General features: G+C 42.5%; 1 protein-coding gene across 1 annotated transcript; it reads left to right on the top strand.

Annotated features, from left to right (window-relative positions):
* Nucleotides 1-576: 576 nt before the first annotated feature.
* Nucleotides 577-26,760, top strand: HMCES (5-hydroxymethylcytosine binding, ES cell specific). The gene is made up of 7 exons (XM_036911535.2): nt 577-654; nt 1,305-1,510; nt 10,601-10,744; nt 11,467-11,613; nt 21,724-21,905; nt 24,514-24,706; nt 26,109-26,760. Exons 2-7 carry the CDS (start codon nt 1,328-1,330, stop codon nt 26,340-26,342), a joined length of 1,083 nt encoding a protein of 360 aa, XP_036767430.1. The 5' UTR covers nt 577-654; nt 1,305-1,327; the 3' UTR covers nt 26,343-26,760.
* Nucleotides 26,761-27,231: the final 471 nt, after the last annotated feature.

The raw sequence follows: 27,231 nt of genomic DNA, 5'->3' as shown, positions 1-27,231 counted from the left end.
TTTGACCATCTTTATGGCTGAAACACACCTGTGAAGCTGTTCTTAAAAGTCTGCGCCTCACTCTCAGAGATTCAGATTTGGGGGTGGGGAGAAAGTGAGGGCCTGGAAAGCCTCATCCTGGCTCCCAGCTGAAGTTTGAAAGGGACTTGTGTGATTCGTGGACGTGATGGTTTCTCAATTTTTGTCCTAAACTCAGTGACACTGAGACGAGAATGTTTCCTGAGATCACCCTTACGACTTGGCACCTAGTTACGTTCCCGCTGTATAGAGAAGGGCACTTCAGGCTCCTGGGACGCATCTAGGGCCCTGCCGCCCAGCGAGACTGGTCCTGAGACCCTGGGCCCGGGGGTGGGGTTAGGGCTAACCCCGCAGGCAGAAGTTTGGATACAAAGGGAAGTGGGGCTTCCAGAGCCTCTGGACCGGGGAGTCCGCAGAGGCAATCATAGTCTTCTCCCGGGGCACTTCGGTAAGATACAGATTTTGGCTCCCGCACCTCATTACTGCGGGGTGTGAGCGACGCAGCAACAACAGCTTGGGGGCGGAGCCAGGCCCCTAGGGGTGGGGCTGACCTCTGTGGGGGCGGGGCCTAACGGCCCGCCGAGTCCGAGGGCCTGGCGCGAGGAGAGCTTAGCGGGCCGCGCGGCGGAAGCGCAGGTGGGGCTGGGAGAGCGGCGGGGCTGAGGCGACGCGGGTTGGGCTGCCGGGCTGAGGCGGGGTGAGGCCAGGGCCGTGCGGGGGAGAGCGGCGCGGCGCGGGGCGGGCGGCGGGGGCCGAGGTGAGGCGCCCGCGGAGGCTGTCGTGACCGGCTGAGGGCGTGGGTGGCGCCGAGAGCCGCGCGGCACCGGGAAGAGGCCGAGTTCCAACACCCGGAGCCGGCGCCCCGGGGGCCGCCCTTGAGCGGCAGGTGCTCGCGGGTGTGTGGCCCTAATTAGTCCCGGGAAGAGAGCGGAGAAGGAGGGAGGACAGAGGCCCCAAGAGGAAGGAGCGTGTAGGCCCAGACGGGACCACAGATCCCCCCCTTCGGCCTTCCTGGGCCTAAACTCTAAGCTAAAGACACTGACCTTCAGGGAAATCTTATTGCAGGCAGTATGTATGGATCGGCTCCTCATACTTGATTCAAAAATAAATAGGAGCCTTGCCTGGAGCTAGACAGTGGGCCTACGTGGTGGGCAGAACAGGCTGGATCTGTTTTCCTGGGGGGAACTTCAGACGTGGTTACACGGAGCCACAGCTGGTGCTCCGCCGGAGTCGAGTCCAGTGGGAATCTCAAGAATGCGTGAGATCTAATATTTTGTGATCCGAAGGTGGTGCGAGGCGGTGCCGAAGGATGTGTGGGAGAACATCCTGCCACTTACCTAGAGATGTTCTCACACGAGCCTGTGCCTATCACGATGGGCAGGGCCAGCAGCGGCTCCCCGAGTGGAAGGACCCCGACAAGTATTGCCCCTCTTACAACAAGAGCCCTCAATCAAATAGCCCAGTGCTTCTGTCTCGACTGCACTTTGAGAAGGTAACCGCTTTATCCGCACCGTTCTAGTTCCCGCGCGTCATAGTGATGGTCATCTGCTTCTCGGGTTGGTATGTTCTCAGCCACTGAGGTGACATTAACTCTTTACTGACATATTCAGACCCCCCAGCTGAGAACCACTCTGGGCCTCCCTGAAAGGAGAAGTTTTATCAGTATATTCTAATCTTGGATGATGATTCAGTGTTCTTCAGGCTCCGTTTAAGTGCTTTCCATATACAGGACGTATTCGTCTCGACTCAAGCATGCCAAATTTATATGTGCCTTGTATTTGAATACATTTTTTTAAGACAGCATCTTTCAAACCTCACCAAACACCAGGGTTATTTAAGTATCTTTAGAAAAAAAAGATTTCCGTGGTTCTTACCAGTCCAGCTGAATCAGAATCTCTATAGCCCTAGGGCAGGATTAAACCTAGGTAACCTAAAACACCTCTGATGTTTCTTGAACAGGAAAGTTTCTACTCTTTCTGCTTGTGTTTTCAATCTTCTTGTTTGTCTTTTACTAAAACAAGAAACAGATGTGTTTGGTTTGGTTTTCAAGTTTAATTGCATTAATTGTATTTATAGTATTTACCTGTGTAGTGTTGGAGTGACCAGTAATTTAGTCATCTTTTGGTCCTTTGCTTTACCTCCTGAGAGTTCGTGTGGGTTCATGTGCAGTGTAATAAAGTGCTTTATTCCAGAGTTAATAGTTTTTCTATGTCTTAAGTATTTTCAATGCCCTTGATGTTTTTCTAAAATTATGACTGTTTACATCCTGGATTTTTCTTCTGTTTGATCCACAATGCTTAAATCATTTTATGAAGTTAACTATACCCCTGCTACATACCCTCCAGTACTCTTGTGATAATACGGTAGTCACAAGACTCATTTTTACATTATTTGAAATGAACATATACCAAATAACATTGATCTTTCTGGTGGAATGAAGCCATTTACATGAAATAGTTTATTCTTGAGCTATTTTTAGTGGGTGCATACTTCCCTGTTGTAACAAAAAACTGTGTTTAGTGAGAAGGAAATCAAAATGAAATAAATATCAGAGAGAGTCTTGACTGGGAAAGGAAAAAGATAAAACATCTCATAAGGAAGGCATCGGAAGTAGAAAGAGAGAAAAGAATTAAGTGTATGATCCTTATTCTTTTTTGGCCTTGGTTCTCTTTGTACCACATCTTTAGAATTATAGAATGAATGTTAGCTGGAAGAAAAATTTGTTTAACAGACGTAAAGACAGAAGTGTAGAGAGATTGTGACTTGTCCTAGGTTACCTAGTCAGTGAGAGACAGAGCTTGGACTAAGGTCCAGACCACTGTCCCCGTTCCAGGGATGCTTCCTGGAACTAGGAATGGGAAAAATGGAGCCCCAAGGAAAGTGGTAGCCTTCTTTTTCCGGAAGTGGTATGAATTTGCTGATAAATGTTTTGACTCCACATTCCTAACATATTCTGTTAAGATTGCTAGGATTTCCTGATTCTGATAAATACTTGAGGTTTCATTTTTCTCAAACCTGTAAATTGTAAAACAAAATTAGAATCCTTGCAGCAGTTCGTTAATCCATATCATCAACGGCCAACACATGGGTATAGATTGCAGCATTTGCATTTGAAACCACTGATTTGCAAATTACTTCCTCTTTAATTTATCTACCCCAGTGCCACCAGCTGGTTTGGTCACAGGTCCAAAAGGGCAGAGGAAACAATGACTAATACTGAGCAAAATTTTCAGTATATTGGCTCCTCAGCCACTTTCTATTCATCATTCCCAGTAGGGGGCAACCACAGGCTTGGCTTTGGTTTACAGTTACCCAGAAAACACACTCAAGCTGAAGGTGATCAGTTGAATTTGGAAGTACCATCTATGTTGGTACTATGGACATTTGGGTGAGACAGTTCTTTTTTGTGGAAGCTGTCCTGTGCAGTGTACAGTGTTTAATGCCATCGTTGGTACTACTAGGTACCAGTAGTAAACCCCTTCCTTCTCCCACCATGTTTTGGGGGTGGAGTGGGGGATATAGGTATCAGAATTGCCCCATGCTGAGAAACCCAAATTTAGAAGATTATTATCTTGCAGTTGTCTGAGGAGAGACCATTGAGCTGGCCGTTACCAGTCTTACTCATTTATGCTTTGGACAACGAGACTCTTCTGCTTGGAAGGCACATTTAATTCTTGGAGAAAATTTACAAAAACTCTGTTTTCATGCATTCTTTTTCTTCCTTTTATCTAGATGAGATTAACCCTTGGATTTACATTCTCTACCCTACCATTTCTTCTATGGTAGTCTTCCTTAGTTATCCTACACACACATTAATTTCTTTTTTCTTGCATCTTGGTGTACCATATACCTTAGCTGCCTCTGTCTCTAAGGGGGAACATACACAGACACACACGAGTTTATCCTCATTATTTATAGAATCCATGTTTGCAAATTTGCCTACCTGTAGAATTTATTTGTAACCCCAAAAGTAATATACATGTCACTTTTACAATAGTCATTCATGGACATACAGAGTGGTGGAAATTTTGAGTCACCTGATGTACACATTCCCAGCTGAGGTTGATTAAGGCAAAACTACCTTTGTATATCACTTTTACTATACACAAGTGTCCTTTTTGCAGTTGATTTAGTGGTTTTTTACATTTCTGTGCCTTTTTGTGGCGATGTCACTGTTTAAAATTGCCCCCAAGCAGAGTGCTAAAGTGCTGTCTAGTATTCCTAAGTGCAGGAAGATTGTAATATTCCTTATAGAGAAAATACATGTGTTAGATAAACTTCATTCAGGCATGAGTTACAATGTTGTAGGGTGTGTACTCAACAAGAATAATATAGACTAAAGAGTCTTTAAACAGAAATACACAGAAAACAAGCTTATGTATTGATCAGTTGGTAAAAATGTCTCCATAGGTTCGTGGAACCCTAATCATGTATTTCCCCCAAGAGCGGCTCAGTATTCACTAATTCAGTGTTCGCAGTGACTTGGTTGAACCAAACTGCTGTGAATAACGGGAGTGGACTTTGTGTGTGTGTGTGTGTGTGAGAGAGAGAGAGAGGTGGGGGGGTGATTAATTTACACAAGCAAGATTTTGGAAACCACTACAGATGATTCCTTTCCTGGAATTCCATCTTCCTGGCCATTTTCATTGTGCTTTGTCTCTCTGAGTGCTTTACTTGGACTCTACACCCTCGTTTCTCCCTTTTTCTTTTTGAACCCCCCAGGTTAAATCCTATGCTTGTTACTCTCTAAGAAACTTTTTTCTCATGGCTTTAACAATCTCCATTATATGGAACATTTTACATTTTGTTTTAATTGTAACTTTAGGAAATAATCAAACTGTAATTTATGTCTCTATCCATGCTATGTATTATTTTTCTGGTATCATTAATCTACAACTACATGAAGAACATTATGTTTACTAGGCTCCCCCCTTCACCAAGTACCCCCCACAAACCCCATTACAGTCACTGTCCATCAGTGTAGTAAGATGCTGTAGAATCACTACTTGTCTTCTCTGTGTTCCACAGCCCTCCCTGTGCCCCCCCAACATTACACATGCTAATCGTAATGCCCCCTTTCTTTTTCCCAACCCTTATCCCTCCCTTCCCACCCATCTTCCTCAGTCCCTTTCCCTTTGGTAACTGTTAGTCCATTCTTGGGTTCTGTGAGTCTACTGCTGTTTTGTTCCTTCAGTTTTTCTTTGTTCTTATACTCCACATAAGAGTGAAATCATTTGGTATTTGTCTCTCTCCGCCTGGCTTATTTCACTGAGCATAATACCCTCTAGCTCCATCCATGTTGTTGCAAATGGTAGGATTTGTTTTCTTCTTATGGCTGAATAATATTCCATTGTGTATATGCACTGCATCTTCTTTATCCATTCATCTACGGATGGACATTTAGGTTGCTTCCATTTCTTGGCTATTGTAAATAGTGCTGTGATAAACATAGGCGTGCATCTGTCTTTTTCACACTGGGCTACTGCATTCTTAGGGTAAACTCCTAGAAGTGGAATTCCTGGGTCAAATGGTATTTCTGTTTTGAGCATTTTGAGGAATCTCTGTACTGCATTCCACAGTGGTTGAACTAATTTACATTCCCACCAGCAGTGTAGGAGGGTTCCCCTTTCTCCACAACCTCACCAACATTTGTTGTTTGTCTTTTGGATGTTGGCCATCCTAACTGCTGTGAGGTGACATCTCATTGTGGTTTTAATTTGCATTTCTCTGATGACTAGCGATGTGGAGCATCTTTTCATGTGTCTGTTGGCCATCTGAATTTCTTCTTTGGAGAAGTGTCTGTTAGCTCCTCTGCCCATTTTTTAATTGGATTGTTTGCTTTTTGTTTGTTGAGGTGTGTGAGCTCTTTATATATTTTGGATGTCAGTCCTTTATCGGGTCTGTCATTTATGAATATATTCTCCCATACGGTAGGATACCTTTTTGTTCTATTGATGGTGTCCTTTGCTGTACAGAAGCTTTTCAACTTGATATAGTCCCATTTGTTCATTTTTGCTTTTGTTTCCCTTGCCTGGGGAGATATGTTCATGAAGAAGTCGGTAATGTTTCTGTCTAAGAGATTTTTGCCTATGTTTTTTTCTAAGAGTTTTATGGTGTCATGACTTACATTCAGGTCTTTGATCCATTTTGAATTTACTTTTGTGTATGGGGTTAGACAATGATCCAGTTTCATTCACTTACATGTAGCTGTCCAGTTTTGCCAGCACCATCTGTTGAAGAAACTGTCATTTCCCCATTGTATGTCCATGGCTCCTTTATCATATATTAATTGACCATATATGTTTGGGTTAATGTTTGGAGTCTCTATTCTGTTCCACTGGTCTATGGCTCTGTTCTTGTGCTAGTACCAAATTGTCTTGATTACTGTGGCTTTGTAGTAGAGCTTAAAGTTGGGAAGCAAGATCTCCCCCACTTTATTCTTCCTTCTCAGGATTGCTTTGGCTATTCGGGGTCGCTGGTGGTTCCATATGAATTTTTGAACTATTTGTTCCAGTTCATTGAAGAATGCTGTTGGTAATTTGATAGGGATTGCATCAAATCTGTATATTGCTTTGGGCAGGATGGCCATTTTGACAATATTAATACTTCCTAGCCAGGAGCTTGGGATGAGTTTCCATTTGTTAGTGTCCTCTTTAATTTCCCTTAAGAGTGTCTTGTAGTTTTCAGGGTATAGGTCTTTCACTTCCTTGGTTAGGTTTATTCCTAAGTATTTTATTCTTTTTGATGCTATTGTGAGTAGAATTGTTTTCCTGATTTCTCTATGAGTTCATTGTTAGTGTATAGGAAAGCCACAGATTTCTGTGTGTTAATTTTGTATCCTGCAACTTTGCTGAATTCAGATATTAGTTCTAGTAGTTTTGGAGTAGAGTCTTTACGGTTTTTTATGTACAATATCATGTCATCTGCAAATAGTGGCAGTTTAACTTCTTCTTTACCAATCTGGATTCCTCGTATTTCTTTGTTTTGTCTAATGCCATGGCTAGGACCTCCAGTACTATGTTGAATAACAGTGGGGAGAGTGGGCATCCCTGTCTTGTTCCCGATCTTAGAGGAAAAGCTTTCAGTTTCTCGCTGTTCAGTATGATGTTGTCATATATGGCCTTTATAATGTTGAGGTACTTGCCCTCTATACCCATTTTGTTGAGAGTTTTTATCATGAATGGATGTTGAATTTTGTTGAATGCTTTTTCAGCGTCTATGGAGTTGATAATGTGGTTTTTGTCCTTTTTATTTATGTGGTGGATGATGTTGATGGATTTTCGAATGTTGTACCATCCTTGAATCCTTGGGATGCATCCCACTTGGTCATGGTGTATGATCCTTTTGATGTATTTTTGAATTCGGTTTGCTAATATTTTGTTGAATATTTTTGCATCTACATTCATCAGGGATATTGGTCTGTAATTTTCTTTTTTGATGGGTTCTTTACCTGGTTTTGGTATTAGGGTGATGTTGGCTTCATAGAATGAGTTTGGGAGCATTCCCTCCTCTTCTATTTTTTGGAAAACTTTAAGGAGAATGGGTATTATATCTTCTCTGTATGTCTGATAAAATTCCGAGGTAAATCCGTCTGGTCCGGGGGTTTTGTTCTTGGGTAGTTTTTTGATTACCGATTCAATTTCTTTGCTGGTTATTGGTTTGTTTAGATTCTCTGTTTCTTCCTTGGTCAGTCTTGGAAGGTTGTATTTTTCTAGGAAGTTGTCCATTTCTTTTAGGTTTTCCATGCTATGTATTTTAATGATCCTGCAAGGTAAGACTTGTTCACTCTATTTTTATAGATAAGAAAAGTTGAGGGTCCAGCAGGTTGGGACTAGTCCAGTCTCATAAATGGCAGAGAAGGGACTTTTGAACCAGGGTCTTCTTACACAGGCCTTATTTCCTTTATGCCAGAAGCTGGCAAACTAACTTCTCATTCCAAATTTAACCCACTACCTGTTTTTGTAAATAATGCTTTATTAGAACACAGCCATGCTCATTTGTTCTTTGCTTTCACACCACCAGTGGTGGCAAAGACTGTACGGACTCATGTGATATGATGAATTATAAGAAATACATATTTGGTCATTCATATGACCAAATATATATTTCCCAGGTATATTTGGCCTTCACAGTCCATGAAAACACTGCAGTCTTAAAGGTGAAACAGGTGTTTTGTCATGTTAATGAGAGACTTTGATCCCCCACCCAAGGGCGGGGCTGAACGTTCGATTGACCAATGGCCAATCAATCATGACTATGCAGTGAAGCCCTCACAAAAGCCCTGAGAAGAGCTCGCTCTCTCGCTCTCTGCTCTGGCTGCCCACTCTGCCCGGTGGGATCCTGCTCCTTCGTCGGAGAGAGCTCCTGTGCTGGGGGAGCCAGAACACCTCCACTTGCCACCGAGCCAGGCCCCAAGCTCCGTGAGGATAGATGCTCCTTCCTTTGGGACCTTGCCCTTTGTCTCTCTTCACCTGGCTGTTAACTTGTATCCTTCACAGTATCCTTCATTAAACTGGTAAAAATGTTTTCCTGAGTTCTGTGAGCCGCTCTAGCAAATTAAAGGAACCTAAGGGGAAGGTTGGGGGAACCTCCACTCTGTAGCCGGTAGGTCAGAAGCTCAGGTAACTGCCTGGGGCCTGTGACCGGCATGTGGAGTAGGGGTGGAGGGCAGTCTTGTAGGATGGAGCCCTTAACCTGGGAATCTGATGCTGTCTCCTGGCAGAAAGCATTAGAATTGAGTTCTCCGACACCCTACTCATGTTCAAGAATTGCTTGGTGTTAGTATGTGTGGGAAGAACCCCTCCCACATACTTACACACATTGGAATAGGGTCTGGGAACCTGAATGGAGTTATACTACTATTACTGCTGTGTATAATATTGTTACTGTTATACATATATGTAAGGAAAAATACACCATGGCATTTGGTGTCAGGATGTTGCAGAGGCCCTCTAGCTAACAGCCCTGGGTCTCTGTTGCTGTACGTTCAATAGAACAGCATATCCTAGGCCACTCCAGGAGATGGACTTTGTGCTCACACTGGCCATATGTACCACTTCACCCAATTAATCTGAATTAATAAGGATTTATCTGTTTAACAAGCACCTGGCATTAAGATGCTGATATGGTACTGCTAATCAAAATACTATATATATATATATATATATATATAGCAAGTGACATGTGATGGTCTAGCTATTAAATGGGCCCCAGGCCTTTTTATGCATGTGTGGTGCATGTTTTGGTAGGAGCAGGGCATGTCACACAGCAGTGAGGATAAAGCCACAGACTGAAGAAGCAAAGGGAAAAACATTAGACTATTTGGTATCTTGATCTGGGTTATGACTACATAAGTGTATACCCATGTAAAAAATTCATCAAGCGGTACACTAAGATTTGGGCATTGTATTGTATGTACCTCAAAAAAAAAGCACAGAGCCCCAACAAAGACTTGATGAATCAGAATGTTTAATAAACAGTTTATTCCTTAAAAAAATGCCAGATTCCCAGAAGGAAAGCAGGTGTTTAGCATAAACCTTATTTTTGCACAAATATACTAAGCACGGTAAACCATCCTTATTCGTTAGGGACGTGGGAACACTCAAGAACCAGGTTCCCACACTCTAACCTAGGGTCAACCTTTTAAAGCAAACACCTCCTAAAAATAACATTGTCAGGTTTGCTGTTCTTTTCTGCACAAAACCACTTCCTGCACATTCTTGACATGGCCTTTTTTGCTCATAATTTTTTATCTGGCCTTCCCTCTCTCTTTCTGAATCCTGTACTTCTTGTGAGATCCAATTCAAGAACACTCCCCCACCACCCCTGCCCTTTCTGCCCCTTCTGTGGAGCCAGTATTTCTTCATTCCATCTTTCACAGATCAGTCTTCCACTGAAATCCTTTGATACTCATTGTATGTACCACTCATATGGCCCTTAGCCTGTTAATATTTTTCTGTGTGCCTTGGTCTCATAGGTTACAGCGCAAGCCCTTTGAGGTTCAGCACATTTCCGTGTGCCCCCATGGCACCCTCTGCATCCCTCGATCATGGCATGTAGCTCACTGTATTGTGATTGTCTAGCATGCTCTCCTTGAGAGCTGGGACCAGGTGTACTGCAGGGCGGGCACTGTGTTGCTCCCATCGTGAGCACACATTAAAACTACAGGAACTGATAGACCTCTGCACCCGCACCCGACCCAGGCGGGATGTCTGACATTCAAGTGTGACTGCTGAAGAACTCTGTCACTCACATCATGATGCACCATTAAAGCTGTTTACAACTAGGATCTTTTCCTTTTAGTCATCATCTCTGTAGTCTTTGTGTTTTGATACTAATAGTAATGTAATTCATGTGCTAAGTTTGGTTTTCTAAATTTCATTATATCTAGCATCTATGACACTGATGGACAGTGACTGCAATGGGGTGTGTGGGGAGGGACTTGATAATAAGGGTGAATGTAATAACCACATTGTTTTTCTTGTGAAACCTTCATAAGACTGTATATCAATGATACCTTAATAAAAATAAATAAATAAATTTCATTATAATCTCGCTGGGCCTTAATCTTTTACCGTGGCAGGGTGCAGACTCATCGGAGCGCATCATTGCCCCCATGCGGTGGGGATTGGTCCCATCTTGGTTCAAAGAAAGTGATCCTTCCAAGCTGCAGTTCAACACCACCAACTGCCGGAGTGACACCATGATGCAGAAGCGGTCCTTCAAGGTAGGAGGCTGGTCTCGGGAAAAGGCACATGTTCTGGTCTGTTCTCCCTTCTAACAGCGCTGTTGATGCCTTACACACCTAGGAAATAAGGTTCCCAGGTGTTAGTTAATGCTGAGTACTGTTCTGTTTATTACTGTGTAAAAACTGCCAAAACCTGGCTTAAAACAACTATTTGTTATTGTTTCTCCTATTCTGTTGATTGGGCTCAACTGGATGGTTTTCACTTGGAGGCTCTCAGGCAGTTATAATCAGATGGTTGCTGGGGCAAGCTGGCTTTTTCATCCACACGTCTGACATCTCAGCTCGGGTTGGTGGGATGGCTGGAAGCCTCTCCACATGCCTGGCTGGGGCTGCCCACTGTCAGTCTTCTTACATGGCATCTGCCTCCTCCCAGAGCGCACGATCCAGGAGGGCGGGGCGGAAGCTGTAAGGCGGTGTGACCTAGCCTCATAGGAGGTGATGAACACTGGGGTGCATGACTCTGGAGGACCCACTTTGGAGAGGAGCAACCATAGTGCCTATTTGTTAGAGACCTATTGCCATTTATGTACATTATTTAATCTTTCAACCCCTGTGTGAGTAGTGACTTTATACATAAGAAAAGTGAAGAACAGAGAAATTAAATAACTGCCTACGGTCCCACACTGGTGGACCTGAGATTTTAACTCAAGTCCGTGAAACAAGATTCTGTCAGTAAGACCATATCTTACATTTTCCCTCAGGTCCCTCTGGGCAAGGGAAGACGCTGTGTTGTTTTGGCAGATGGATTCTACGAGTGGCAGCGATGTCTGGTGTCGAGCCAAAGGCAGCCATACTTCATCTACTTCCCCCAGGCCAAAGCAGAAAAGGAGGTGTCATCAGCACTCCCAGTACGTATTGGGAAACGTACAGGGAAACTAATCCAGAGGCCGTATTTTTCTTCCCTTGTAGAATTTTTTTTCCCCTTAATAACAGCTTAATTAAGTTATAACTCACCATAAAATTCACCTTTTTAAAGTATGCATGTCAGTGATTTTTTAATATATTCAAAGTGTGCAACTGTCTTCACTATCAAATTTCAGAACATTTCCTTGTCTCACACATGCACCACCAAAAGCCCATATCCATTAGCAGTTTATCTCTATTCCCTGTTCCTTCCTGCCCTGGCAACCACTAATCTACTTTATTTTTACAGATTTCCCCATTTTGGACATTTCATATAAATGAAGTTAAACAATGTGTATCCTTTTATGTGTCTGGCCTCTTAGCCTGCATGGTATTTTCAAAGTTCATATATGTAGCATATATCAACACTTCATTCCTTTTCATTCCCAGATACTGTTCCATTGTGTGAATATACCATGGTTTGTTTATCCATTCAGCAGTTGATGGAGATGTAGGTTTCCGCTTTTTGGCTATTGTGAATAATGCTGCTATCAGTATTGGTACACAAGTATCTGTTTGATGCCATCTTCACTATTTTTTGGTTATATTCCCACCCATGGTGTATAAGTGTTCTAGTTCTTCCATGTCTTCACCAGCTTCTTCTTAGTTAGGTTTTGTTTTTTTCATTGTATTTTAATTATAGCCATCCTGGTGGGTGTGAAGCTGTATCTCATTGTGGTTTTGATTTGCACTGACCATCTTTCTGTGTGCCTATTGGCCATTTGTGTATCTTTGTTTAACTATATATTCAAGTCCTTTAAACTGAGTTGTCTTTTTATTGTTGAGCTGTAAGACTTCTTTATATGGTCTGGATACTAGACCCTCCCCAGATATATAATTTTTTAGATGTCTTCTCTCATTCTGTGGATTGTCTTTTCACTGTCTTGATACTACCCTCTAAGGCACAGTTTGTAGTTTTGATGAAATCCAGTGTATCTGTTTTTCCTTCATTGTTGGTACCTGTAATGCTGTCATACCTCAGAATGCATTGCCACATCCAAGGTCGTGAAGATTTACCCCTCTTTTCTAAGGGCGTTGTAGTTGTACCTTTATATTTTGATCTTTGATCAATTTTTAATTAATCTGCATTTCATTTCCACTGTTGCTTTATTTTTCTTTTAAAAATGTTTTAGTAGCTGCCCTATAATACACCATTGAAATTAATAACAGTCTACCTCCAAATACTGCATGGCTTCTTGTGTAGAATAAGGACTTACAGCAATGTATTCCTGATTCCTCCTATATTTTGGTATACTGTCATAACATTTTATTTTGTTTTATTTATTTATTTTTTTTGGTATCATTAACTACAATTACATGAGGAACATTATGTTTACTAGACTCTCCCCATCACCAAGGCCCCCCCACAAACCCCATTACAGCCACTGTCCATCATTGTAGTAGTAAGATGCTATAGAATCACTACTTGTCTTCTCTGTGTTGCACAGCCCTCCCCGTGTCCCACCTCCAACACATTATACATACTAATCATAATGCCCCCTTTCTTTTTTTTCCCCCCTTATCCCTCCCTTCCCACTCATCCTCCCCAGTCCCTTTCCCTTTGGTAACTGTTAGTCCATTCTTGGGTTCTGTGAGTCTGCTGCTATTTTCTTTCTTCACTTTTTTCTTTGTTCTTACACTCCACATATGAGTGAAATCATTTGGTACTTGTCTTTCTCCGCCTGGCTTATTTCACTGAGCATAATACCCTCTAGCTCCATCCATGTTGTTGCAATTGCTAGGATTTGTTTTCTTCTTATGGCTGAATAATATTCCATTGTGTATATGTACCACATCTTTATCCATTCATCTATTGATGGACACTTAGGTTGCTTCCATTTCTTGGCTATTGTAAATAGTGCTGCGATAAACATAGGGGTGCATCTGTCTTTTTCAAACTGGAGTGCTGCATTCTTAACGTAAATTCCTAGGAGTGGAATTCTCTGGTCAAATGGTATTTCTATTTTGAGCATTTTGAGGAACCTCCATACTGCTTTCCACAATGGTTGAACTAGTTTACATTCCCACCAGCAGTGTAGGAGGATTCCCTTTCTCCACAACCTCGCCAACATTTGTTGTTGTTTGTCTTTTGGATGGTGGCGACCCTTACTGGTGTGAGGTGATATCTCATTATGGTTTTAATTTGCATTTCTCTGATGACTGGCAATGTGGAGCATCTTTTCATGTGTCTGTTGGCCATCTGAATTTCTTCTTTGGAGAACTCTCTGTTCAGCTTCTCTGCCCATTTTTTAATGGGATTATTTGCTTTTTGTTTGTTGAGGTGTGTGAGCTCTTTATATATTTTGGATGTCAAGCCTTTATCGGATCTGTCATTTATGAATATATTCTTCCGTACCGTAGGATGACTTTTTGTTCTATTGATGGTGTGCTTTGCTGTACAGAAGCTTTTCAGCTTGATGTAGTCCCACTTGTCCATTTTTGCTTTTGTTTCCCTTGCCCCGGGAGATATGTTCATGAAGAGGTTGCTCATGTTTATGTCCAAGAGATTTTTGCTTATGCTTTTTTCTAAGAGTTTTATGGTGTCATGACTTACATTCAGGTTTTTGATCCATTTTGAATTTACTTTTGTGTATGGGGTTAGACAATGATCCAGTTTCATTTGCTTACATGTAACTGTCCAGTTTTGCCAACACCATCTGTTGAAGAGGCTGCCATTTCCCCATTGTATGCCCATGGCTCCTTTATCAAATATTAATTGACCATATATGTTTGGGTTAATATCTGGAGTCTCTATTCTGTTCCACTGGTCTGTGGGTCTGTTCTTGTGGCAGTACCAAATTGTCTTGATTACTGTGGCTTTGTAGTAGAGCTTGAAGTTGGGAAGCGAGATCCCCCCCCACTTTATTCTTCCTTCTCAGGATTGCTTTGGCTATTCGGGGTCTTTGGTGGCTCCATATGAATTTTTGAACTATTTGTTCCAGTTTGTTGAAGAATGCTGTTGGTATTTTGATAGGGATTGCATTGAATTTGTAGATTGCTTTAGGCAGGATGGCCATTTTGACAATATTAATTCTTCCTAGCCAGGAGCATGGGATGAGTTTCCATTTGTTAGTGTCCTCTTTAATTTCCCTTAAGAGTGTCTTGTAGTTTTCAGGGTATAAGTCTTTCACTTCTTGGTTAGGTTTATTCCTAGGTATTTTATTCTTTTTGCTGCAGTTGTGAATGGAATTGTCTTCCTGATTTCTCTTTCTATTAGTTCATCGTTAGTGTATAGGAAAGCCACAGATTTCTGTGTATTAATTTTGTATCCTGCAACTTTGCTGAATTCCGATATCAGTTCTAGTAGTTTTGGAGTGGAGTCTTTAGGGTTTTTAATTTGCAATATCATGTCATCTGCAAATAGTGACGGTTTGACTTCTTCTTTACCAATCTGGATGCCTTGTATTTCTTTGTTTTGTCTAATTGCCATGGCTAGGACCTCCAGTACTATGTTAAATAACAGTGGGGAGAGTGGGCATCCCTGTCTTGTTCCTGATCTTAGAGGAAAAGCTTTCAGCTTCTCGCTGTTAAGTATGATGTTGGCTGTGGGTTTGTCATATATGGCCTTTTTTTTTATGTGGACTTTATTATGTTGAGGTACTTGCCCTCTGTGCCCATTTTGTTGAGAGTTTTTATCATGAATGGATGTTGAATTTTGTCGAATGCTTTTTCTGCATCTATGGAGATGATCATGTGGTCTTTGTCCTTCTTTTTGTTGATGTGAACCCACTTGGTCATGGTGTATGATCCTCTTGATGTATTTTTTAATTTGATTTACTAATATTTTGTTGAGTATTTTTGCATCTATGTTCATCAGGGATATTGGTCTGTAATTTTCTTTTTTTGTGGGGTCTTTGCTTGGTTTTGGTATTAGAGTGATGCTGGCTTCATCGAAAGACTTTGGGAGTATTCCCTCCTCTTCTATTTTTTGGAAAACTTTAAGGAGTGTGGGTATTATGTCTTCTCTGTATGTCTCATAAAATTCTGCGGTAAATCCATCTGGCCCGTCAGTTTTGCTCTTTGGTAGTTTTTTGATTACCAATTGAATTTCTTTGCTGGTAATTGGTCTGTTTAGATTTTCTCTTTCTTCCTTGGTCAGTCTTGGAAGGTTGTATTTTTCTAGGAAGTTGTCCATTTCTTCTAGGTTTTCAAGCTTGTTAGCATATAGATTCTCATAGTATTCTCTAATGATTCTTTGTATTTCTGTGTGGTCCATCGTGATTTTTCCTTTTTCATTTCTTATTCTGTTGATGTGTGTAGATTCTCTTTTTCTCTTAATAAGTCTGGCTAGGGGCTTATCTATTTTGTTTATTTTCTCAAAGAACCAGCTCTTGGTTTCATTGATTTTTTTCTATTATTTTATTTTTCTCAATTTTATTTATTCTCTGATCTTTATTATGTCCCTCCTTCTGCTGACTTTGGGCCTCATTTGTTCTGTTTTTCCAATTTCAATAATTGTAACTTTAGACTGTTCATTTGGGATTGTTCTTCCTTCTTTAAATAGGCCTGAATTGTATATACTTTCCTCTTAGAACTGCCTTTGCTGTGTCCCACAGAAATTGGGGCTTTGTGCTGTTGTTGTCATTTGTCTCCATATATTGCTTGATCTCTATTTTAATTTGGTCATTGATCCATTGATTATTTAGGAGCATGTTGTTAAGCCTCCATGTGTTTGTGAGCCTTTTTGTTTTCTTTGTACAATTTATTTCTAGTTTTATACCTTTGTGGTCTGAGAAGTTGGGTGGTAAAATTTCAATCTTTTTGAATTTACTGAGGCTCTTTTTGGGGCCTAGTATGTGGTCTATTCTGGAAAATGTTCCATGTGCACTCGAGAAGAACATGCATCCTGCAGCTTTTGGGTGTAGAGTTCTATCGATGTCTATTAGGTCCATCTGTTGTCGTGTGTTGTTCAGTGCCTCTGTGTCTTTACTTATTTTCTGTCTGGTGGATCTATCCTTTGGAGTGAGTGGTGTGTTGAAGTCTCCTAAAATGAATGCATTGCATTCTGTTTCCTCCTTTAATTCTGTTAGTATTTGTTTCACATATGTTGGTGCTCCTGTATTGAGTGCATATATATTTATAATGGTTATATCCTCTTGTTGGACTGACCCCTTTCTCATTATGTAATATCCTTCTTTATCTCTTGTTACTTTCTTTGTTTTGAAGTCTATTTTGTCTGATACAAGTACTCAACACCTGCTTTTTTCTCCCAATTGTTTGCATGAAATATCTTTTCCCATCCCTTGACTTTTAATCTGTGTATGTCTTTGGGTTTGAGGTGGGTCTCTTGTAAGCAGTATATAGATGGATCCTGCTTTTTTATCCATTCTAATACTCTGTGTCTTTTGATTGGTCCATTCAGTCCATTTACATTTAGCGTGATTATTGAAAGATATGTACTTACTGCCATTGCAGGCTTTAGATTTGTGGTTACCAAAAGTTCAAGGGTAGCTTCTTTGCTATCTAACTGTCCAACTTAACTTGCTTATTAAGCTATTTTAAACACAGTCTGATGATTCTTTATTTCTCTCCCTTCTTATTCTTCCTCCTCCATTCTTTATATGTTAGGTATTTTATTCTGTACTCTTGTGTTTCCTTTGACTGCTTTTGTGAGTAGTTGATTTTATTTTTTGCCTTTAGTTAGTATTTGGTTGGTCTGCTTTCTTTGCTGTGATTTTATTTTCTCTGGTGACATCTGTTTAGCCTTAGGAGTGCTCCCATCTAGAGCAGTCCCTCTAAAATACCCTATTGAGGTGGTTTGTGGGAGACAAATTCCCTCAACTTTTGCTTGTCTGGGAATTATTTAATCCCTCCTTCATATTTAAATGATAATCGTGCTGGATACAGTATTCTTGGTTCAAGGCCCTTCTGTTTCATTGCATTAAATATATCATGCCATTCTCTTCTGGCCTGTAAGGTTTCTGTTGAGAAGTCTGATGATAGCCTGATGGGTTTTCCTTTGTAGGTGACCTTTTTACTCTCTCTGGCTGCCTTTAATACTCTGTCCTTGTCCTTGATCTTTGCCATTTTAATTATTATGTGTCTTGGTGTTGCCCTCCTTGGGTCCCTTGTGTTGGGAGATCTGTGGGCTTCCATGGTCTGAGAGACTATTCCCTCCCCCAGTTTGGGGAAGTTTTCAGTAATTATTTCTTCAAAGACATTTTCTATCCCTTTTTCTCTCTTCTTCTTCTTCTGGTACCCCTATAAGGTGAATATTGTTCCATTTTGCTTGGTCACACAGTTCTCTTAATATTCTTTCATTCCTGGAGATCCTTTTATCTCTCTCTGCCTCAGCTTCTCTATGTTCCTGTTCTCTGATCTCTATTCCATTAACGACTTCTTGCACCTCATCCAGTCTGCTCTTAAGTCCTTCCAGAGATTGTTTTATTTCTGTGTTCTTTCTCTCTCCTAACTTGATCCTTTAGCTCTTGCATATTTCTCTGCAGGTCCATCAGCATGGTTATGAACTTAATTTTGAATTCTTTTTCAGGAAGATTGGTTAAATCGATCTCCCTGGGCTCCCCCTCGGGGGTTGTCTGGGTGATTCTGGACTGGATCAAATTCTTCTAGCTTTTCATGGCAATAGAGGTAGTTGTAGGCATTTGGCATGTGTGTCAACTGGGAGAACAATGTCCCTTCCTGCACCTTGCCATTCTCCGCTGCCTGTGCCAGTTACCTGCACACGGGGAGCAGCTTCTGGTTTTATTTCCTGAGCCACAGTGGGCAGGGCAGCCCTCGAGGCAGCCCATAGCCCCGCAGGGTGAGGCAGGTGTGCCAGGTGTGCTCTCCTGCGAGAACAGCGACCCTTGGCGCCCTGTCCTGGCTTCCTCTGAGTCTGGCCCGGGCGGCTGCAGAGGAGGCTCTGGGTTGCTGCTGTGGGCATGGCCGCTCTGAGACTGTTCCCCTGCTGTGGCGGGGCCACGTTGGAGGGGGAATGGACAGGAGGCTATTTATCACCATGAGGGGCTTCAGAGCTGCACTGTCGCCCAGGGGGTTAGGGCGCCTGGAGTTACCTGGGATTCCCAGCTGCTGGGCTGTGTGTGCCAGGACAGTTCCATCCAGCTGTGTAGTCCCTGTCCCTTTAGGACTTTCAAAAAGCACTCGCTTTTCTTTTGTCCCAGCAGCTCCGGCCGTGGGGACCTGCTCGCAAGTTTTACTGTTCCATTTCCCTAATATGCAGCACACCATGCAATGTGTGTCTGCGCTCCCGGGGCGGATGACTAGGGCTGGGTATTTAGCAGTCCTGGGCTCCCACTCCCTCTCCGCTCTGACTTCTCTCCCACTGGTGGTGGGCTGGGGTGGGGGGGTGTGCTCGGGTCCCACTGGGCCATGGCTTGTATCTTACCTCCTTTGTGAGGCGCTGGGTTCTTGCAGATGTAGATGTAGCCTGGCTGTTGTACTGTATCTTCTGGTCTCTCTTTTAGGATTAGTTGTGTTTGTTGTATTTTCAAAAATACATAATTTCGGGAGGAGATTTCTGCTGCCCTATTCACACCGCCATCTTGGCTCCTCCCCAAGCAACATTTTACTTTTTTATATGCTATCAACTCACAATACATAACTACCATTTTTCTCTAGACAGTCAATTATATATGTGTGATAAATAAATTTTATTCATTTCATCTTCATTTTCACTGTTTCCACTTTTGGGGTACATCCAAGTTTCTATCTGGTATCATACTCCTTTTGCCTTAAGAACTTCCTTTAATAGTTCTTGTAGTGCAAGTCTTCTGGTAATGAATTTTATTTTTGTTTGTCTGAAAAAGTATCTCGTTCTTCATTTTTTAAATTGAGAGATAATTCACATATAAACTTTACCCTTTTTAAAGTATAATGGGTTTTAGTATATTTGAAATGTTGGGCAGCCATCACTGTCTCATTTCAGAACATTATCATCACCCCAAAAAGAAACTCCATACCCATTATTAGTCACTCACTGCCCCCAGCATCTGGCACCTTTGAAAGGTATTTTCACTCTGTATAGAGTTCTGGGTTGGCAGTGTTTTGTTTTTGTTTTTGTTTTTTGAGCATTTTTTTAAAAGTACTATGTTGTCTCTGGCTCTCATACTTTTTGAAAAGTCTGTTGTAATTCTTGTATTTTCCTCCTTTTGTGTATAATATGTCCACCAGTCTTCTTTCCCCAAGGCCTTCAAGATTTTCTCTTTGATTTTCAGTAAGTTGAATATGTGTGTAGGGGGTGTGTGTATGTGTGTATGTGGCATGTTCTCTGAGTTTCTTAGATCTGTGGTTTGATGTCTTCCATAATTTTTGGAAAATTCTCAGCCAGTATCTATGCAAATATTTCTTCTGCCCCATTTTCTCTTTCTGGGATTCTAATTACACATGAAACAATTTAATATTGTCCCATAGTTCTTGGATGTTCTCTTCTGTATATTGCATTCTCTTTTTCTCAGAGTTTCTGATTGGGTAATTTATGTTGACCTGCCTGATTCTATTTTGCCAAAATTCCTTACCTGTTCATACAAGTCCACCTTTTCTGTAAGAACCTTTAACATACTAATTAAACTTCCTTTAATTTCTCTGATAGTTTCATCACTTGGGAAACGTAATCTCCAGTCGCTTCTGTTAGAGAGTTCTACATCTCTTGGCAGTTCATTGTGTTTTTTGGCTTTTTTGTGTGTCTTGTAATCTTTGATTGATTGCCAGACATAGTATGTAGGACAGAGACTGAGATAAATAATATTAATGTCTGGAAGTGGATACGCTTATTCTTCTATCAGGCCATTAATTTGTGAGGTTGAGTCAGTCTTGGGTTTGGGTTTTGTTATGATTACCTTTGTTCACTACAGGCTTTAAATTTCTGTTGTCACCCTGTGTCTAGCGTAAGGGTTGATTTCCCAGAGGGGTTTTCTCAGGAGTCCTGCTCGCTTCAGCGGCAGGGCTTCCCTTTGAGCCTGTGCCTTAGAGAGGATCTCTCCATGCTCTTGGCCCTGCTTCCCCAGAGCTAGACTGCTGTTGCCTGTCCCATGCCTGCCCCTCTGAAGGAGAGAGTTCTCTGTTGCCTTGGTCCAGTCTCACTGGTAGGCAGAGCTGTGTCTCTGCCTCAGGCTCAGGCTTTCTCAGTGGTCCTTCTGCAATCTCAGCGGGTCTTTACCTGTATCTTAGGAGTGATAGGGTTTATGACCCTTCCCCTGGCCCCTCTAATGGCTTTTGCTCTTCAGAGAGAAGTTAACAGGCAAAGCTTCCTGCCTTTGCTGATGCAGAAGAGCTCCTTCCTGTAAGCGTGCGCCAGCAAGGCAGGCTCTCCTGTCTCCCGCTCTGCCCCCAGGAGGTCTGTGGGGAGGAGTCTGCAAGCTGATGCAAACTCCCCTAACGTCTGTGGTTCCCAGGGGTTTTGTATTTTCAGGCTAGCCCACGCTCTGTGTTTAGCAATTTGATCATACTTTTATCTGAATTCCCACCTGCTGTGTGAACACCTTGTCTTCTTTCTGTTGCCCCCAGAAAGCTAGTACTTGTGTCTCAACTCCCCTTGGAGGGCCCTGCCTTTCCACAAAGTTCAGGCTGATTGGTTGCCCTGCTATCTCAGTTCTGTGATGAGTTTAAGAAAATCATGATTTTGTAGATTATCTAGCTCTGTTCTTACTGTTAGGGTGGAGGTGATGCTCTTTCCAGTGTTCTGAAGGTCTTGAACTGAATTTTAGGTGGTGTTAGGAGTTGGCATGATGAGAACAGAAGGTTGCTATGGCAGGAAACGGCATGAAATCATACGAGGGCTTCATTTACAAGCAGCTGGGTTTGGTTCAAATTAACCTTGTAGTGGAAGCTGGAATGATGCGCCAGATTATGGAGGGCCTGAAGGCCCACTGAGGGTGTTATGTTGTATTCTGAAAGCATTAAGAGAACATAAACCTATAACTTCAGTAGATACTTGCTGCTGAGCCTCTTGCCTTTGGTGACAGTAGATCAAGAGAGGTTAATAGGCATGAGCTGAATTATGTCTGAAACGATTGCCAGTCTCTTAAGTCTGTAGTGTACCTAGTCCCTATGTAGGAAGGGGCTGCTAGGATCTAATCTGCCCCTGTATTTTGTTCCAGTCAGGAAGCATTGGGGCCATAAACAGTCCTGAGGACTGGGAGGAAGTCTGGAACAACTGGAGGCTACTGACAATGGCCGGGATCTTTGACTGCTGGGAGCCCCCAGAGGGAGGAGACCTTTTGTACTCCTACACCATCATCACAGTGGATTCCTGCAAAGGCTTGAATGACATCCACCCCAGGCAAGTCCCACTTCTTATCCTAGGTCCAGAACAATTCGGAGTTTGTTCTCTTTGCTTGTAGTGTTACTTTCTTAGATTTTATTTTTTTAATTAAAATATAGTTGATACACAATATTATATTGGTTTGAGATGTCCAATATAGTGACTCCACAGTTCTGTACATTGCTAAAGGCTCACCGCAATAAGGGTAGTTACCATCTGTCACCATATAAAGATATTACAATATTATTGGCTATATTTCCTATGCTGTACTCTCATCCCTGTGACTAATTTATTTTATAATTAGAAGTTTGTCCCTCTTTATCCTCTTCTCCTATTTGACTCATTCCCCCACCCGCTTCCCCTATGGTAACTACAGCATTCCTCTGTCTATGTTTATGAGTCATTTCTGTTTTGTTTGGTTTTTTAAGATTCCACATATAAGTGAAATCATATTCTTTGATTTTAGATAGGTAACTTTTGGAATTCACAATTTCTGTATGCACAAATTTAAAGAGCAAAAGTTGCTTTGCAAGATACCATTACAGTCAATTTGGCTATAATAAAACATGCATTCCTAAAAATCACCACACTACACAGAATTGTACAATGAAAACCCAAGATTTATGGGAAAAGTGACACATTCAAAAATAATAGAAGTCTATTAAAAATAGTACCACAGTTTTATACACTAAGTAGTTAAGAAATACATAGGTGCTACAATAAATATAGCCCTTTACCTTAAAGATACCCAAAATTTTCTTGTGGAAGTGTTGGGAAGAGTTGCAACTTGAGTTGTTAGGAAATGGTGAGAGAAAGATTATGCAAAATGTCTTATCTTTTTGTGGTCTTAAATCATGGGGTATGCTTTTCTGCCTTTGAAATGTAGTTCCTCAAAGGTATGTGTTGATGATAGATTCATATGTAATCACAGTTGAACATTTTGATCCAATGTATAGCTTCCTCCTTCAATTAGATTCTTTAGCCAAATTTTTATCCATGCTTGTGTCTTCTTCCTACACCAGAAACTTTGGAAAGTGCATCACTGAGATGACCAAACCAGCCAGTACTAACACTGAAAGGAGCCTGCTCTGGGGTATTTCAGGTCTTTACATACAGACAGTGCGTTCTCTCTGTGAGACAGCTTCCAACTTTTCACTTGTTTACTGTTTTAATCCGCATGCTAAAGGATCTTTACGTTGCTTCTCTTCCCTTAGGCCTGATGGTATTGAGTTCATAACACTTGTTGAAGTTGTCCCGGCCCCAGACATCCCTTTTATTGGCACAGCACTGTTGCTGATGGGGACCCATTATGTCTGCCACAGGAGATACCACATGTCCTCTTTACTTGCAAGAGGCTTTATTATCTCAGGTTTCTCCTCAGGACTTAAAAGTGTCCCATTTACATGCAATGGTTAGCATATTTTGAGTAGGGAGCTTAGATATGTTTGGGATATTGAAGTGTTTTTTAACATAGAAGTTCAGAAATGCAAAATAAGAGTAAAACAACTTTGGAGGATAATAGGCTACAAGTCAAGGCAGCTGTCAGTGTTCGAGGTGTGCACATTTTGTGTGTCCTGCAAGGCTCAGTTCAGCTGGGTAGGCTTCTGTTCCCCTGGCATTTCTTAGACAAAACTGTGTAAGTGAATGCAAAGTCTTCTTTATCCTTAAATTGATATATATCAGTTACACTGGAACAGATCTGAGTGCCTCCCAAGTGATTTCTGATTTGCTCAAGAGAACACAATGCTGCACACACAAGATTACCTGTTGTAGCTTTGTGCTAAGTGTTCTGTGCAGAATCATGCTTTCATGTGATATAGTTCTGTTTTTTGCCAATCGCCTTAAAATAAATTCCCATTTCATCCAAGACACTGTTTTTTTAATGTGCCATTATTTTATATGCTATTAAGAAAAGTATAGTGCTGCCAGTTAGTGCCAACTAAACTATAATACAGTACAGAAATGCCATTCACCATAAAAATGCATCTGAATTTCAGAGACTTCAAGTATTTCTTGAGTATGTTTGATTTGTGGAAGTTATAATAATTACTAGATGCATTTATCTCCCCAGATCAACTTTACACCCACCAATGAAGTGCTTTGCATTGGCCTAGGACATAAAACTAGAAGATAAACATAGGATCTTTTCCTAACATCTTCCTGGATACCAGAAGTCACCTTAGCCACTTTGCTTTCCAAGGCAGTTTTCTATCATTCACAATTATGTGGATAGCTCTTCCTTACTGTAAATGTCATAGCTGGTAAGGCTGGAGATTCTTACTGACAGGCAAGTTTTCCAGCATCTATTTTCCCTTTATTATTCTAGGCTGGGGCATCTTAGAAAGGTCACCCGTTTGCTGGCATGTACATGGATTGCACTGGATCCAGTCCTAGCACTAGGCCCATCTTTGCTGTAAAGCCTTATAAGCTGCTGTCTTAGTGTTCGATTTCATGCCCTGTCAAGTTGTGCTCAGAGAGCACATGGCAGCAATGAGTGTGTGAGGTGCAGAGGGAGGGCAGGCCTCTCCTTGTTCTGATTTGCTCTATCATCTGACTCAAGTTTCTTTCCCTTCTGTCCCTACCCTCGCCCTCCTCTCCCAACCAATGTCTTGACTGTACTGGCCAGGATGCCTGCCATATTAGATGGAGAGGAGGCAGTCTCTAAATGGCTTGACTTTGGTGAGGTCTCAACTCAAGAAGCTCTGAAGTTAATTCACCCCACAGAGAACATCACCTTCCATCCAGTCTCTCCCGTGGTGAACAACTCCCGAAACAACACTCCTGAGTGTCTGGCTCCTGTCAACTTACTGGTCAAAAAGGTAGGTGCCTGTGACTCTTGAAAGCCCTTTCTGTCTTCTGTCATGTAGCCTTTTCTTTTAGGATATGGCCTTTATATAATAATCAGAGCTTTAATTTCAGCCACCTCAAAGTCATATTCCTTGTGCATGGCAAGGTCGAGCAGTGCAGTGACTCAAAGCTGGCTGTGACTGTGTCCTCAGGAGAGCTCTTAAGTGCTGGACCCTATCTAGACCTACTGAGTCTATATTCAGGGCTGGGCTGGCACTTCTGTATATTAGGAAGCTTTGTCAGGGAGCCTGATTAAAAGCGAAGTTTGAGGACTCCTGATCGAGATGGCCATGGTGAGAAGGACAGAGGAGCCCTTGACTGTAGTTGTATCTCTGTCTGCAACCAACTGTGTGATTTTTTTTAAGTCTCTTTTCTGTACCTCTGCTTTACCAGCTCTAAGTTGGAGGAGTTCCAATCCTTGTTCTTCTTCAGGAGGGTTTGAGGACACACCTGCTGTGAACTTTGACTTAGAATTGTCAAGAATCCTGAAGATGTTTTTGAAGGGAAGGGGAACAGGCAAAAGGCCTGCAGTGGGAAGTTCCAGAGCAAAAAGCTGGCCCCTAATGACATGCGGGGATAAAGATTTAGGTGGCAGAGGGGGATCGGAGGCAGGACATGGCTCTGAGGTTCCAGGAACAGACATCTTAAAATGACTGAGAAGTGTTCAGGACTGTGATTGCAACAGCTACCCCTCATTTTTCTTAACATTTATAAAGTTTTCCATGCCCACAGTATCAACTTTTTTGTCTCAGTTCTCGGCAGACTCCTGCAACCTTGACACTTATTTCATTAGATGTGTCTAAAAATATAATTATATATTCATTCTGTACTAGACACTGCCACATTTCTGTCCTGGTCTTCACTCCAAAATACTTTGCATTCTGGAGAGGTGGCCTTAAGCCAGTTCAGACCCTTCAGTTTCAGGATGTAAGGCAAGCAAAAGGGAGCGGTGCTGTCTGAGGTGCTGCACACTTGAGAAACAGCTGAGCCAGTTCAGCCCTCGTCTGAACCCTTAATCTGTTTGAAGCCCTGTGTCTCCAGCATCATTTTTTAGCACTGTGCCTGGACACACTGAACTACATTTTTCTCCTGAGACTGCTTCATTCTGTGCAGGAGTTTGGAATGCCCACCAGCTCTCTCCCTGGACTGATCCCACACACCTCCACTGGGAAGCTTTCTCTGAGAGCTCCTTTCCCTTGCACTCCTGGGACACACTCACTTGCTCCTCTCTTCCCACTGCTGATCAGAGGGCCCCATTTGGCCCTTGGTAACCTTTTCCAAGCCTGGGTCAGTATCTAATACCTCTTCTGTTTTCTTCCCTTGGAGTTGGCCTTCCTCCCAAAAGTGGTTTGAGCTTTTTCTACTTTCTCCCAGGAGCCCAAGGCAAGTGGCCGCAGCCAGATGTTGAGGTGGCTGGCCACAAAGTCACCCAAAAAAGAAGATCCTAAAACACCCCCAAAGGCAGAGTCAGATGTGCCCCAGTGGTCCAGCCAGTTCCTGCAGAGGAGCCCGTTGCCCACCAAGAGAGGCAGTGCAGGACTTCTGGAGAGGTGGCTGAAGCAGGAGAAGGAGCAGCCCCCTGTGGCCAAGCGGCCTCACAGCCAGTAATGCAGGACTTTCAGAAACCAAGGCCATGATTTGCTGCACTAAACGCCATGCTGATAACAGGTTCTTGCATTGTGAATGTGTGGAGGTGATTTGGGGTGAGGTACACGATGTTAGTTGATAATTGTGGGTGCATCAGGGAATGGCTGTCCTGGCTCTGAGCAGGAGCCCACAGTGGGTAGATGGGCGGCCTGGGATGAGGAGGGCTGGCGTAGCAGGGTGGTTTTGCCTGCAGCCCTCGTCTGCTGGGACTGGTAGAGCCTCCCCTGAAAGCCTGACTCTGCTGCAGTTCTTAGCCCTGACCTGACCTGGTGCTGCTACAGGCCGTTTCCTGCTCAGCCTTTAGGTGCTCTCAGCCTTTTGTAATTAAGTTCTTAAAACACTGTATTTTTATTCTGAATAAATTATATTTGATAAACTGTCTGTATTGCAGAAAGTGCTGCTGGTGGGGGAGTTCTGGCTCTTACCGTTTCTCCTGGCAGCAGCCCTAAGGCATGGGCTTTTGTCACAAACATGGAGCGCTAGGGCTTTCTGTGGAACAACCGCTTTTTCGGAAAGAGTAAAAGGCTTGGTGGGGTGTTATTTGTTGAATCTCTTTTCACCTTTAATACCCAGAAGTTGTCTGAATCCTTTAGCTTAAAACCACCCTGACTTGAGTGCCTGCCAAACCCAAGGGGCTGGGGCTAGAACGGGTCCTAGCCTTACCCAGGGAGCACAGGATCTGGGTGAGAAGCCCCAGTCACAGCCCACCAAGCCCTACCCGATTCCCAGCTTCCGGGGAGAGGTAAGGGTGACGTGGGCTTGGGGCCTGGAGTAGGCGGCCTGGGGAGCTGGCATCTGCCATGTTCTGGTCAGAGCCCCTCCCATTTCTCTGCAGGCTCTTCCTTGGCTT

Source organism: Manis pentadactyla, chromosome 1 (genome assembly GCF_030020395.1).
Source record: "Manis pentadactyla isolate mManPen7 chromosome 1, mManPen7.hap1, whole genome shotgun sequence".
NCBI lineage: Eukaryota > Metazoa > Chordata > Mammalia > Pholidota > Manidae > Manis > Manis pentadactyla.
The sequence above is the reverse complement of the archived record's forward strand: the minus strand, read 5'-3'. Positions and strand labels throughout refer to the sequence as shown.

Coding starts and splice junctions, on each gene's coding strand:
- HMCES (XM_036911535.2), top strand. CDS start 1,328: ATGTGTGGGAGAACATCCTGCCACTTACCTAGAGATGTTCTCACACGA. Junction 11,614..21,723: donor AGGTGTCATCAGCACTCCCA/GTACGTATTGGG, acceptor ATTTTGTTCCAG/TCAGGAAGCATTGGGGCCAT. Junction 21,906..24,513: donor TTGAATGACATCCACCCCAG/GCAAGTCCCACT, acceptor TGTACTGGCCAG/GATGCCTGCCATATTAGATG.